Below are 14814 nucleotides of genomic sequence, written 5' to 3' on the forward strand. Positions count from 1 at the left end.
TTTTTATTCGTTTGCTTGACAACTTTGGAGAATTCAGTGTATTTGATTGGTTGGTTTATTAAGTTCAATGTTCAAACGTTTCAACAACTTATTTAATTATACAGAAAGGGTAATTTTACGTATAATCATTGGGGATGTACTTCAATTTATCGGCCGTTGTCTTATCCTTGACTAGTCAATATGTAATGTACTTTTTGTCAATAAAATAAATATTACTGTTTGAAGGTCAGCTAATCTTTTATTTTTGCATGTCCTGATTATAGCTTACTTTTTTTCATTGGCCAATTCAAAAAAATCTAACGACTGTAATTTATTCAGCTTGATATTTATGCAGGTATACTTATTGTCATCAAAAGTCAAAATTTCAAGCAAATTGACATATTTTTGCTGCACTGATTTTTTTCAAAATAAACAATTTTACCTGACATTTGACTCCCAGGGCCAAGGCCGTTGGATATGAAGTAACTCTCCATCCCAAGGCTTGCCGCAGGAAAAATAGCTCTAGAAATTGTTATATAATAATATTAAGTTTTAAATTAATATTTATTTATATTTTTCTTGAAACCTACTAAAAAGTTTGAAGGTGTTGGACCTTTTTAAAAAAAATCCCTCCAGTTATCTCTCCCCTCTCCCTTCATTAATAGTTTTCATAATTGACAAAATAAAATTGTAAAACTTACTTCTAGGTGGATCACCTAACTTATCTGCAGTAATTTCCACTTTGATTTCCTCATAGTCCCTAAAATATAGAACCTATTATATTAAGTAAAACCCAAGGTTTTTTGTCAAAAGTTAGGATAGTTTTAGGCTTTTATATTCTAGGGCGCAGCCGATATTATAATATATGAAAATTATATTACATATTCCCATGCATGATAATATGATCATATTTAAATCTTAGAAATGTACTCAATTTTCTAATTGTTAGAACTTAGTTGGAAGGAGATAGATGAAGTTGGGTATTTTTATTAAATATTGATTTGTTGATTCAAACTTGCACTGTCGAAACTCAAACTTTTTAACCAATAATTTAATCATCTACATAAAGGTAATCATGTTTATCATTATTGGGGATGCAAATCAAATTATCGTTCATTGCCTTATCCTTTAAGATCTCAGATATCTACCTATTTTCCAGAGACGAGTCTTTAATTTTTGGTTTGGCATCATCTACATCATCTTTCAATAGATCATCTAGAAAGTTGTCCATAACATCTGAAACAAGCATGTGGTTACATTAATAAGTAGCGTGGTAATGTTTATCAATAAAAGTATAGAATAGGTAGGATTAAGGTAGCTATATACTGAACCTATATGGCTGTCCTTTACAGTGAAGCCTAATAAGTTTTTAACTAATTCAGTTGGTGATACCTTCACCAAAGATAAATCAGTAAATAAAAGTAGGGTTCAATCTAATCCACCCCTCTCCCCCCTCCCCCACCTCAAGTGTCCCTAGAGTCCTCTAGAGCCACAGCCGCTTGTTATTAAACAAAGAGGGAGGGATCGATCGAGCCTAACTTTAAAGTGTTTAAATTAGGGATGGCAATTAGTCAAATTTTTGGACCGGATTCGGATTCTTACAAGAATCCGACTAAAAATGGCGGATTCCGGATTCGGATTCCAGCAAAATTTTAAAAGGCTTTTAAAATTTTTTTTTTTTAATTTAAGAGCTACATATGTCATAAAATTAATGTTCTTGGTGTATTCTATAATTCACTTCCGAGAATCGAACCAGATTTTAAAAGATAATATATATAATGATGATAATCTTTGCCTGCAAAAAGGCGGAGTTAAAAGAAAAAACTCAAGACGCTAATTTTAGCCTACCAATTAAGAATCCGAATCCGCTATTAAAAAACGGATTCCGGATTCGGATTCCAAAATTGGCCAAAACTTGTGCGGATTCCGGATTGCCAACCCTACTTTTCAGAGAAATATGTGTTCAAATATTTCTTTATTTTCATCTTAAATAGCAGCCGAGAAATCACATTTCCCCATAGCGTTACAAATTGTTACAGTAAATTATATAATAGTTTTGCTAAAAAAAAAGACAAAACATTATAAATCAAAATATATGCACTTTATGCAATACTTTCGCCTCTTTTGTTTGCATATTGTTCATAATTGACCGCGGCATTCGATCTTGTAAAATGTCGTCGTAGAAAGATTTTTGGATTTTAATGATAAGGATTTGTGAAAACATTGCAAAATAAGGATTTTTTGTTGTCAATTAAAGTTGCTATTATAGTCCTCATTAGTCAATATGTTATTTCATGGATAAAAAGAGGGGATAGGGTATTGATAAGAGGGGTGAGGGATATAATAGTCAGTTATAAGAAACATTTTATCAGGGTATGCGAGAATCTCTCACAATATCTATCCTATTATATAAAGTAGTAAGCATTTTTGTTTGTACCGAAGGATTGTAGGAGTGATAATAGCGTTTACCGCTATTCTATACCTTGCGTTATCAAAAGAGCAGATTTTAACCTATCTATCCTTTGAAATTAGAAGACGTACGTATCAGCCTTCCTACCTGCAAAGCAATCCTTTAAATGTTGGTTCAGTAAGTAGTTAATCCTAGTCCCGACTCTCAAGGAAACCCAATTCTAACCGATAAGGTCCTCCCTTACTTAACGGCTTGCCACTAATTCCCTCGACAGTGTTTTATTCGAGCTAGGTAAATTATAGAGTAGTTTTCAAACGAGTTTACCAATTAATAACTAATTCCTTATTATTTTATAATTTTATTTTACAAGACTTAATTTAAACACAAAACAATCACAAGATATTAATCAGATTTTAATTAAGTTACAAGATCTCAAGATTAAATAATATTAGATTTATATAAATGGTGGAATAATACTTATGAATTAATTTACAAGACAAAACAATTCAAGATTTAATGATATTGGATATATAAAAGGTGGAGTTATACTTATGAATTAAAGGACAAGACAGAACAATTTAAATTCAAAATGGTTGCAATAATTTAGAATTAGACCAAAACAAAATTGTACACAAAACTTATTTAACACAAAGAATTATCAATTAATGTATACTTAATTACAGACGTGATAGGTATACCTATCTCAATGGATTATTAATTACTTAAGTATTAATTACTATTCAAAGTTATTTCTTTATTTTAAAATGATAATCAATCAATAGCGTCGGACTTTTACTGAGGCTTTAAAACAAATCTTTTACTTAATGTTTAGTTTAAGATTTAAAATTAAATAATCAACCAATGGTGTTAAATGTTTACTGAGGCTTTAAATAAATGTTACTTTAAATCTTAGCTTAGGATTTAAATTAAATAATCAACCAGTGGTGTTAAATGTTTACTGAGGCTTCAAATAAATGTTACTTTAAACTTAGCTTAGGATTTAAATTTTAAAATCAACCAATGGTGTTAAATGTTTACTGAGGCTTTAAATAATTGTTACTTAAAACTTTAGCTTAGGATTTTAAAATTAAAATCAACCAATTGTGTTAGATTTACTGAGGCTTTAATTAATATTACTTAAACCTTTGGCTTAATAAAATTGTTATCAAATGTCTATTATTTCAGGTAGTCAAATTCAACCACTGGTGTTTGGTGTATCTTTGGATATGATTAAGGTAATTTAACCAAAGTTTTTGAAGTAAAACTTACTGGATTTCTATAGATCAGGAATTAATTTTCTATGGACTATGCTCTACAAGCAAGATGCTTTAAGTTTGGTGGCTGTGAGAAGAGTGAAGAATTTCCAGAAATCCTTTCCTTTTATACTTTTTGGGGACGCTTGTTGCGCCCCCTAGACGTCTGGTTCTAACCATAATTAATGGCCATCTTGGCTATCTGTTGCTATGATTGTCACATATCAGACGTCTAACTTTTATGGTTGTTGGTTTTAGACGTCTAAATAACTGATATTTTCACTTTCTAGCATGGTGAAATTTGGCATACTAGACGTCTAGTTTTTGATCTGTGGATAACTGTTATTGGGATTGTCACTTTTCAGGGTAAAACTTTCCCTTTTTTCACTTTCCTTCTGTCTAACAAGTGTATGAGTCACTGGGTTATGAACCCTGGTGTGTGACAAAGTTCATTGACTTCCTAATACAATCTCATCTTGATAACCATTCCTCCACCAAAGGCCTGTAATATTTTAAGTTTGATTATAAAGGAAATGGTTGCGGTTTTCAAAATTAAAGATGTGATAAAAAGGAACGAATAAATGAATTGTTGATTTTGAACTTTTTTATCCTTGTTACAATATTTTATTAAAACAAACATTTTATAGGATACTACTTGGATGTTGCATTTTGGACAAGGACAAGCTATGTTAGAAGGTAAGTGTTTTTAAAGCTTACTTTTTACAGGATCTTACTAACCGCTAAACCGATCGGATTCTCCTTAACAGGGTAGCTTCTTATAGTTCCCGGAAAGGTTTATAACTATTTTGGGGGAGGGTGCCACCACCCCTCAAGAGAAATTGGTCCTAGAAAAAGTTTACTCTCCTCCCTTTAAACTTTAAACAAAAATCTAAATTTTAAAAAATGGTTTTGGGATTTAACTCCCCACTCCACAAGTGTCCCTAGAGGCATCTAGGAGCGTAGCCGCTAGTATATTATATAGACATTAGGATAATTAAAAGAAAACCATAAACCGTTACAGCAAAAATGCTGCCTTTTATGCGATGGAAATTTACAATTTCTTAGCATGAGTTTCAAGGATACAAAGTAACGTAAATATTTTATTAGTTAAAAAATAACAGTCTATTGGGAATCAAATTGTTGTCATATTTAAGCAAAAATCAAAAACATTCAAAGATTTTTATATTTCGCTAGAGTATGATTTTTGGCAATTTCCAAGTTGAGGAGTGAGATTCTACCCCATCTGAAAAAATAAACCCCCCCCCCGCCACTTATCAAATTAACCCCCCCCCCCCCCCGGCATCATGAAATTTTTACCCCATCTTATGATTTTGTCCCCATCATGTTAATTTATCCCCATCTTCATATTTTGCACCTCTCCAAGAGAAACAAAATAATGTCAGAGAAGGGATAAATTATTGAACAGGGGACAAAAATGAAGGATGGGGTCTAAATAGGAACATGGGGCCAGGATTGGAAGGTGGGGTCTGATTTGACAGATGGGGGAATGATTGGCAGAAGGGGAAATAAAATCTGGGTAGGGGGGAGGGGAGAGTCTGGAGGGGTTTGCGAGGTGAGCCTCGCGCGAAAGAATTTATATTAGGGTAGCATAAGCTACCATACTCCACTGTAGTGAAGATATGCCTTTCACTCTTCTATATTTTCCTATATTTTGAATAAAATTTGAAAATGCCTCTATTTATTTTTTTTATTTCTCTCTCTTTTAAGACTTTTTTTATACTAAATCACCAACATATTCTAATACTTTACTTTACCTAATATTTTAAGATAAAAATTTGGCTCCATTGAAGAAAAAAAACAATAGTTTGTTTGAAATAGGAACATCTAGTGGCAGATTATTGAACTACATAATATACATTTTTCTGGATGTCAACAAACATGATGATTGGTTGAAAAACACAGATGGGGTAGCAAACAATGCTATGATATTAAAATTGAAGCAAGGGGTTAAAACTCACACATGTTGGTCAAAAAATTAATATGGGGTCATTTTTTCATGATGGGGTAGTTTCAAGTGCTTATATCTGGAGAACCGTAAGAGATAGAGGCCTAGTTGCTTGACTGTGGTAACTCAGATTTACATAAGGAAGCCATTTATGCACATGGGGGACCAAAACATGATATGGGGTATTTTTTTCATGATGGGGGTAGTTTCAAGTGCTTATATCTGGAGAACCGTAAGAGATAGAGGCCTAGTTGCTTGACTGTGGTAACTCAGATTTACATAAGGAAGCCATTTATGCACATGGGGGACCAAAATATGATATGGGGTATTTTTTTCATGATGGGGGTAGTTTCAAGTGCTTATATCTGGAGAACTGTAAGAGATAGAGGCCTAGTTGCTTGACTGTGGTAACTCAGATTTACATAAGGAAGCCATCTATGCACATGGGGGACCAAAATATGATATGGGGTATTTTTTTCATGATGGGGGTAATTTCAAGTGCTTATATCTGGAGAACCGTAAGAGATAGAGGCCTAGTTGCTTGACTGTGGTAACTCAGATTTACATAAGGAAGCCATTTATGCACATGGGGGACCAAAATATGATATGGGGTATTTTTTTCATGATGGGGGTAATTTCAAGTGCTTATATCTGGAGAACCGTAAGAGATAGAGGCCTAGTTGCTTGACTGTGGTAACTCAGATTTACATAAGGAAGCCATTTATGTACATGGGGGACCAAAATTTGATATGGGGTATTTTTTCATGATGGGTGTAGTTTCAAGTGCTTATATCTGGAGAACGATAAGAGATAGAGGCCTAGTTGCTTGACTGTGGTAACTCAGATTTACATAAGGAAGCCATTAATGAACATAGGGTACTAAAATTTGTTGGGGGTTTCTTTTTTCATGATGGTGGGTAAAAATTGAAAATAGGGGCCATTTGTTATGGTGGAGAGGGAATTAGGTTAAGTTAGGTTAGGTAATATTGAGGAGCCCTGCAAGGTTAGGGCCCCCGGGGGCCCTAACCTTGCAGGGCTCCTCAATATTACCTAACCTGTGCAGGAGACCCTAACTCTGCAAGGCTACTCAATATTTCCTAATCCCTTCATGAACATAGGGTACCAAAATTTGATGGGGTTGTTTTTTTTCATGATGGTGGGTAAAAATTGAATATAGGGGCCATTTGTTATAGTGGAGAGGGAATAAGGTTAAGTTAGGTTAGGTAATATTGAGGAGCCCTGCAAGGTTAGGCCCCCCCGGGGGCCCTAACCTTGCAGGGCTCCTCAATATTACCTAACCTGTGCAGGAGACCCTAACTCTGCAGGGCTACTCAATATTAAACTAACCTAACTTAACCTAACCTAACCTAACCAATTTTAAACTAACATGAACCAACTAAACCTAATCTAACCCATTTTAATCTAACCTAACCCATCTTAACCTAACCTAACAAACTTAACCTAACCTAACCCATTTTAACCTAACCTAACCCATCTTAACCTAAGCTAACCCATTTTAACCTAACCTAACCTAACTTCACCTAACCTAACCTAATTTCAACCCCCAACCCCATCATAAAAAATTGGCCCCTTTATTCAATTTTTACCCACCATCATAGAAAAATGACCCCCATATTAATTTATGTACCCCCATGTGCATAAATGGCTTCCTTACTTTAATCTGAGTTACCACAGTCAAGCAACTAGGCCTCTATCTCTTACGGTTCTCAAGATATAAGCACTTGAAACTACCCCCATCATGAAAAAAATACCCCATATCATATTTTGGTCCCCCATGTGCATAAATGGCTTCCTTATTTAAATCTGAGTTACCACAGTCAAGCAACTAGGCCTCTATCTCTTACGGTTCACCAGATATAAGCACTCAAACCTACCCCATCATGAAAAAAATACCCCATATCAAATTTTGACACCCCATCATGAAAAAAATACCCCATATCAAATTTTGACACCCCATGTGCATAAATGGCTTCCTTGTGTAAATCTGAGTTACCACAGTCAAGCAACTAGGCCTCTATCTCTTACGGTTCTCCAGATATAAGCACTTGAAGCTACCCCATCATGAAAAAATGACCCCATATTAATTTTTGGACCTCCATGTGTGATTTTTGTTCCCCATATTTTATATACTTACCCCATATGTAATATTTTACCCCTATAACTCATAGTTTATTACCACCAAGCTTTGTTTTATACATTGAAAATTACAGGGACCAAAATTTAAAGGGCGGATATAGGTTGGATATGATATGAGCTTATATCAAAGGTGCAAGTATAAACATTATGAATAACTCAAGCAAATAAAGATATTCCATTGGATAAGGCCGTTATAGCTAAAAACCTAGCCAATTGGGCTAATTTGTGACGTCAGAGGAGTGGTTCCCTAACATATTCAAATACCAATATTCACAACAGGATGCGTGTAGAGTTTGCCTAAATACTGTTGTTATTTTGCAGTACAAATAAATGAGAAAAAGGTTTCGGGAATTAATCAGGGGTAAATATACCCTCCTTCTACCTTCATACAAAATATATAAAGTAAAATATTTAAAAGTTAAAAAAAACATCAAATAATGTAAAAAATAAAAATAAAATAATCAATAAAATTTTCTTGGAGGAAGAATGATTTCAAATCCCTGTTTTTTGTGGCCGTGTGTGTGTGTGTTGAAAATGCGTAATTAAGGGTTGTTTATATCATCATGAATTAATCAAAGATCTCTGTACAGAAAATAAACTTTAAGACGTATTATTTACCCTAGTCAATAGTCCCGACGCCCTTCTACGCAAATTATTTTTATGCTTTTTAAAAATGAAATAAAATAGTATTTAATCTAAAATAATAAACATTTAAATTATCTTTTAAGGTGCGTGCCAATGTAATAGTCAATCAAACTTAAGCAAAATAGTCAAAAAAAAGTCTTGTAAAGGGCTAAAATAAACAATTTTGTCGGCAATCTCATTTATTATATGTTCAATTGAATCAGAAAATTGCAAAATCTACTTAAGGATTTTTTTGAATTTTTAAATTTGGCATAGATATTCTAAAAGTATGTAATGGCACCTTTGATATAAGCTCATATCATATCAAACCTATATTCCCCTTTAAGATGGGGTACAAATCACATGATGCCGGGGGGGGGGGGTTTATTTTGACAGATGGCGGGGAGGGGGGGGTTTATTTTTTCACATGGGGTAGAATCTCACTCCTCAACTGGGATGGTGCCAAAAATGTATTTTTTTTTAAATTATTTTTTACGTGTAAAAATTAAAATGTAATTTAATCTTAAACTCAGATAATTTGACAACTCTGTTTATTGTTTAGAGAAAAAAATTCAGCGAACAACAGAAAAACTGATCAAATCATAGCGGCCAACTTTTGAATTAAAAAAAAAATATTTTATTTTCATTTTTATTTAAAAATTTACAGTGAAAGGCAGGAGTTAAATTAAATAAAAATAATATAGTTAGAGTACTTATCATATTTTTAAAAACAATAAAAAGTAATTTTGGAAACCATGATGAAAATTATTTATCCCATTCTCCTTTTACCCCCCTCCCCCTCCAATCCTCAAATCCTATTGGCTAGCCAATAGGAACTCGATTATTTTAGGTAAAACATTTTTTTTCGCAATTTAAATAACAGAAAAATAACTAATTTACGTCGTATAATTATATAAAATTACTTTTATATAAAAAAGATGACATTATAATATTAATTTTTAATACGACTGAACCACTAGAAAAAGTCAGAATCACCATTTTGTAATAAAAAAGAGCATTTTCCTTTAAACTGTTTTTAAACTATTTTTGAATGGGGGGTCAAAAATATACTAGGACACCTATAGAATCAGACTGCAGAGCCCAAATTTGAATTAAGTCCCCAATAAACTTTTTTTGGGGGATTTAAAAATTAATTTTTACTGTTGCTCTGGTCATTTTTACCAGATCAAAAGGTCTTTTTTTACTTCGTGTAATATTGTAACTTAGTGAACAATTTTATATAATTCACTTTATACTGATACAATAAAAAAAACATTACTCTGTTCAATGGAAATAATTTTTTTTCTTAAACAATTAATTTCATTAAAAAATCTGACATAATACAATAAAAAACATAATGCTGAATTTAAACCAATTAGAAATTAAAATTTCCGAAAGAGTGTTTTCACAAAGTGACTTATTTCAAACGTAGTTAAATAATTTTATTTAATAAAAATGAAAAGAATGAAAACCCTACTCATAAAAGATACATACTTTTTAAAAATATTTTTAAAAATATGTTTGAATAATCTTATTTTATATCATATTTGTATATGTGACAAAAATAAATTTGTTGTATTGCATAAACATTTGTTGTCATCTTAATTTGTTTAACCCTTTACAGCCAATTTTTATGTGTTTTAATGTATAATAGACATGAAACATTTTTATGTTAATTCATTGATATATTGTAAAGAATTAATTTTTAATTAGTATTGATAGATAAAATCAAAAGACCTAACTTTACTGTATACTAGCATACAATATTTACGAAGCAAGACACTCTAAAAGGTGAGTATTTTACCTACAAAGGGAAGAAACATCACGATTCAGTAAAAATTATTTAATCCATAGTAAAAAATAAACTTTAAAATCCTAATAAAATTTGATGTGGGCAATTGTTCTCATTTTTGGCTTTGCAGTATGATTCTACAGATGTCAAAGTATATTTTTAATATACCTTTTAAAAATAGTTTAAAAACAGTTTAACCCCTCATTCAATATAAAATTTAGTGCAATAAAGACATGCTAAAAAACTATCTCTTTTGCAAGATTTTGATATTATCGCATTATTTCAATTTCAAAAGAAAGCCCATATTATGCCCAATAGCGTCTAGTACATAAGTTTTCTTGATTTTTTGTTTAAAAGTAATTATCTTAAATTTTTCCCGTTATTTTACTGTCAAAAAAAATTAAAGAGAAATAATCAAAAAAAAAATTTTATATTTTTTTCATAAAAATCAAATTAAGAGGCTAAACTTTCGATGCTGCTTATATTAACCCCTTCTAAACCACTGTTAAGTTATGAATTAGATTCTCAATCACTTTAAGAAAAGTTTTCTTAAAAAAATTTTTGGAAAACGTAAGGGAATTTGTCTATGCATTTCCTCAAAATCTCAAGTGTAAAAAAAACTTAATAATTAGTCAAATTTTAAAGGTCATCACCGCCTAATTTTTAATCCCCAAGACCTTTATTTCAATTCTCATATTGGACGGCTAGACAAACACAGGCCAAAATTATGATAGGCAGGGACATTTAAAGGGCGAATATAGGTTCGATATGATATGAGCTTATATCAAAGGTGCCATTACATACTTTTAGAATATCTATGCCAAATTTAATAATTCAAAAAAATCCTTAAGTAGATTTTGCAATTTTCTGTTTCAATTGAACATATAATAAATGAGATTGCCGACAAAATCGATTATTTTAGCCCTTTACAAGACTTTTTTTTACTATTTTGCTTAAGTTTGATTGACTATTACATTGGCACACATCTTAAATGATAATTTAAATGTTTATTATTTTAGATTAAATACTATTTTATTTCATTTTTAAAAAGCGTAAAAATAATTTGCGTAGAAGTGAGTCAGGAATATTGACTAGGGTAAATAATACATCTTAAAGTTTATTTTCTGTACAAAGATAATTGATTAAATCTAGATGATATAAACACCCTTAATTACGCATTTTCAACACACACACACACGGCCACAAAAAAAACAGGGATTTGAAATCATTCTTCCTCCAAGAAAATTTTATTGATTATTTTTTTTTTACTTTTTACATTATTTGATGTTTTTTAAATTTTAAATATTTTACTTTATATATTTTGTATGAAGGTAGAAGGAGGGTATATTTACCCCTGATTAATTCCCGAAACCTTTTTCTCATTTATTTGTACTGCAAAATAACAACAGTATTTAGGCAAACTCTACACGCATCCTGTTGTGAATATGGGTATTTGAATATGTTAGGGAACCACTCCTCTGACATCACAAATTAGCCCAAATGGCTAGGTTTTTAGCTATAACGGCCTTATCCAATGGAATATCTTTATTTGCTTGAGTTATTCATAATGTATATACTTGCACCTTTGATATAAGCTCATATCATTTCCAACCTATATTCGCCCTTTAAAGGGCGAATATAGGTTCGATATGATATGAGCTTATTTCAATCATGCAATTATATAGATTACAAATAACTTAAAGATATTGACATATTTAACTGTATAAGTCCGTATATAGCCAAAAACCGGGCCGATTCGTGGATATAATCACGTCATTTCGCGTAACCATTGTGGTTCCCTAAGAAATCCAAACACCATTGCATCACACCAGGATGCTGCGAATGTTGTATCTAAATACTATTGTTTAATTCTCGTCCCAATAAAGACAAAAGGATTTGGCGATGGGTTGTGTTCAATTTCTTTCTAGACAATATTCCCCAACAAGAATATTCAAAAATAATACTGATTTTTAAAAAAAAGTCTTGACAGGAGAAAATTTAAGATTTAATGTCTTCAAATACGCATTTTAAAGAATTACGTCATTGGTAATTTTCAGCAGACAAAAACAATTAACATATGTTTTTTATTTACATTTTTAAATCAATGAATTCCTTTCCTTCCAAGTTCAACGCAAAATGTATGATGTGTGTGTTTGTGTTTATATGTGTCTGACTCTGAAAGCCGAATTAGAATTTTAATGTTTACGTAAGTGCTAGCAAAATATTTAGTGCGACAACTGTAAGGAAAAATTAAGAAAAAACTACAAAGGTACGTGCGATTTTTAGCGGTTTTTATTTATAAGCAAAAATATAAAAAAAATAGGTGGGGGGGGGGGGGGGCATTACCAACCATTTTTAATTTTAAATTCGGGGGATGAGAGTTAAACTTCTGTAGTAATTTTATAATTTTGTGCTTCGCTAATTTATATAATTTCCAGTATGGCTTCGAAACGATATCATCCAAAAAACTTTCCACGAATATTAAAATAAAGATCATTGGCCCCTCTGGGCTAACGTAACTTGTTTTAACCAAATGATTTTTCATTTGTATATCCGCAGAAAGCTGTTTATAATAAGATGGGATAATAGTTGTTTATAGCATCGTATTATAAACAGCTTGGTACGAATTTTAAAAGGTACAATTATTAAAGATTAAAAACTATTTTATGTAGCCTCCTACCCTATAACCTAACCTATTTTTTTTTTAAATTATCGTTCTCGGGGTGGAGTGGGTGGGGGAGGGGGAATACCAAAATTTTTAAAATGTCTTTATTTTCTATGACTACTGTACATCTGCTATAAAATTTCATCCTTATTATTGCTGCGCTTCTTATGGACCTAATCACCCTTATTATCAGGAAGATTGTAATGATGTAAGAGTTGGAGGTTCATTGGAAAGACAAGTCTGTGCTGAAGCTCGCCATGAAGGTGCTGGAAATTGAGAAGAATGGTTACCATGGATCCATGTCATCCTTGTCAAGGTATGTACAGTGGATGAGACAATGAAAAAACGCAGCTTTAGATTCTACCCAGTACCCGGTATAATTTAATCCCTTAATTTATTTTTTTAAAAGTCTTTTCTCGTATTCATTCGAATCCGGTGGATAGGAACCGGTTCTCATCCATACGAAAAAACTATGTCTAGCATTGTATTATATCCAGCTTTCTACGAATATAAAAATGTACAATTATAAGATTAAAACAAGTTTTTTTTAGCCCCGAGGTGCATTCTATATCAGCGGAAAGCCGTTTATAATACGCTGAAAGAAATAACTATTAAAATATTGCTAGAATCTGGAATCTGGAAACCGTCAAAAAATAAGAATCCGGAATCCGCGGGGAATCTGTTCTATTTTTGGACAGATTCTTACAAGAATCCGAATCCGGTCCAAAATTCTTAACCAAACAGGGGTAAGAGGTCCGACTTTTGTAGGGTTAAAAGACAGCTTTCCGTGGATAGTAATATAAAGAAAAAAAACATAAAATCTTTTGCATTTTCAATGCATTGTTCCAAAGGCCCGCCCATAGTTATTAGTTATTTAAGGCCTCTAAGAATCAGCGAGTAGCTTTGAAAATAATATATAAATATTTTTCTGTTGATATAATCGATCCCAGGACTATTTTACCGTGAACTGCACCAATTCCATTACATTTATTTTGTTTAGATTGAGATGTTGCGAAGACAAGCTGTGACGTTACGTTAGCCAATCCTTGCCATCTCTAGTCTCTTCATACATCATCATATTCAATCTGCATTAAACAATTATAAATATGTATTTGCAATAAAATAATAATATAATACTAAGCTTGCTCTATTTATATGTGTCTACTCTATTACTAATGGTATGAAAGTCCACCTTTTCTTTTAGTTTCACTGATATTAGACAGAAACCAGTATCTCTGAACCAAATCTTGCTACTGAAGTGCATGATTAGGCCAAACAACCCTTTGATTGCACGACCTTTGAGAAGTATTTAGTGCATGGTAATGAGTTGCGCCTGTTTTGGGCAAGACATTCCCCATTCTCTAACTATTTATGTTGCACACCTGACATAGCAGCAGTAGGAACCATTTTTACGTCTTTAGTTATGACATGGTGTCCGGCTGAGATTCAAACCTATCACCTTCCTGACAACAAGCGAATGCAACACATGTTACGCAACAGTTGCGTGTTTTGATTATACAGAAAATTTGTTTACAGCATTATACCTTGATCATTATTCTAAAAACCAGTCCAGAATGTATCGGGATGAGAAACAACCACACTATGATAAAAAGTGTTCCTTTCCCTTAAATTATGTCTTGACCACCTTCCCTAATTAGTAAAAAAGAGGGTCTGTTTGTAATAACCAAAAGGTCTGATTTAAATTTACAGAGATTCTTGGGTGAAACCAATTTTAACACATGACCAAGTAAAGTTGGTCTCACAATTAATAATAAAATGTAGTTTTTAGGTATATAACGTATTTATCATTTTCAAGCAACATAACATCAATGTTTTTTTCCTAATTGAGGCTCATCTATTTTAAGCCGGTTGGTCAATCTGTAACAAATTCCTTTGATAGAAAAGGGGACTGTACACAAATGAGATTCACATTCTAAAAGAGAAAAGCTTTATTATTGAAAATCTTGG

At 32.1% G+C, this 14814-nt stretch overlaps 1 protein-coding gene and 1 long non-coding RNA gene across 2 annotated transcripts in view; one reads left to right on the forward strand and one right to left on the reverse strand.

Moving 5' to 3' along the window:
- The window catches only part of LOC145304660 (uncharacterized), a 43036-nt gene extending 41793 nt beyond the window's left edge, over positions 1–1243 (reverse strand). Inside the window, exons 1-3 of the mRNA XM_080146595.1 lie at positions 1128–1243; positions 681–739; positions 422–501 (exon numbers count right to left, since the gene is read on the reverse strand). Coding sequence (XP_080002721.1) covers positions 422–501; positions 681–739; positions 1128–1228 — 240 coding nt within the window. The 5' untranslated portion in view covers positions 1229–1243. The remainder of the gene's footprint in view (positions 1–421; positions 502–680; positions 740–1127) is intronic.
- A 10977-nt stretch (positions 1244–12220) lies between these two features.
- Positions 12221–13986, forward strand: LOC145304498 (uncharacterized). Its single transcript, XR_013874096.1, has 3 exons — positions 12221–12450; positions 13040–13162; positions 13847–13986. It is a non-coding gene; the product is annotated as an uncharacterized LOC145304498 (long non-coding RNA).
- The last annotated feature ends 828 nt before the right edge of the window (positions 13987–14814 follow it).

This window comes from Acartia tonsa, chromosome 13 (genome assembly GCF_053477335.1).
Source record: "Acartia tonsa isolate MP-2025a chromosome 13, ASM5347733v1, whole genome shotgun sequence".
NCBI classification, from domain to species: Eukaryota; Metazoa; Arthropoda; class Copepoda; order Calanoida; family Acartiidae; genus Acartia; species Acartia tonsa.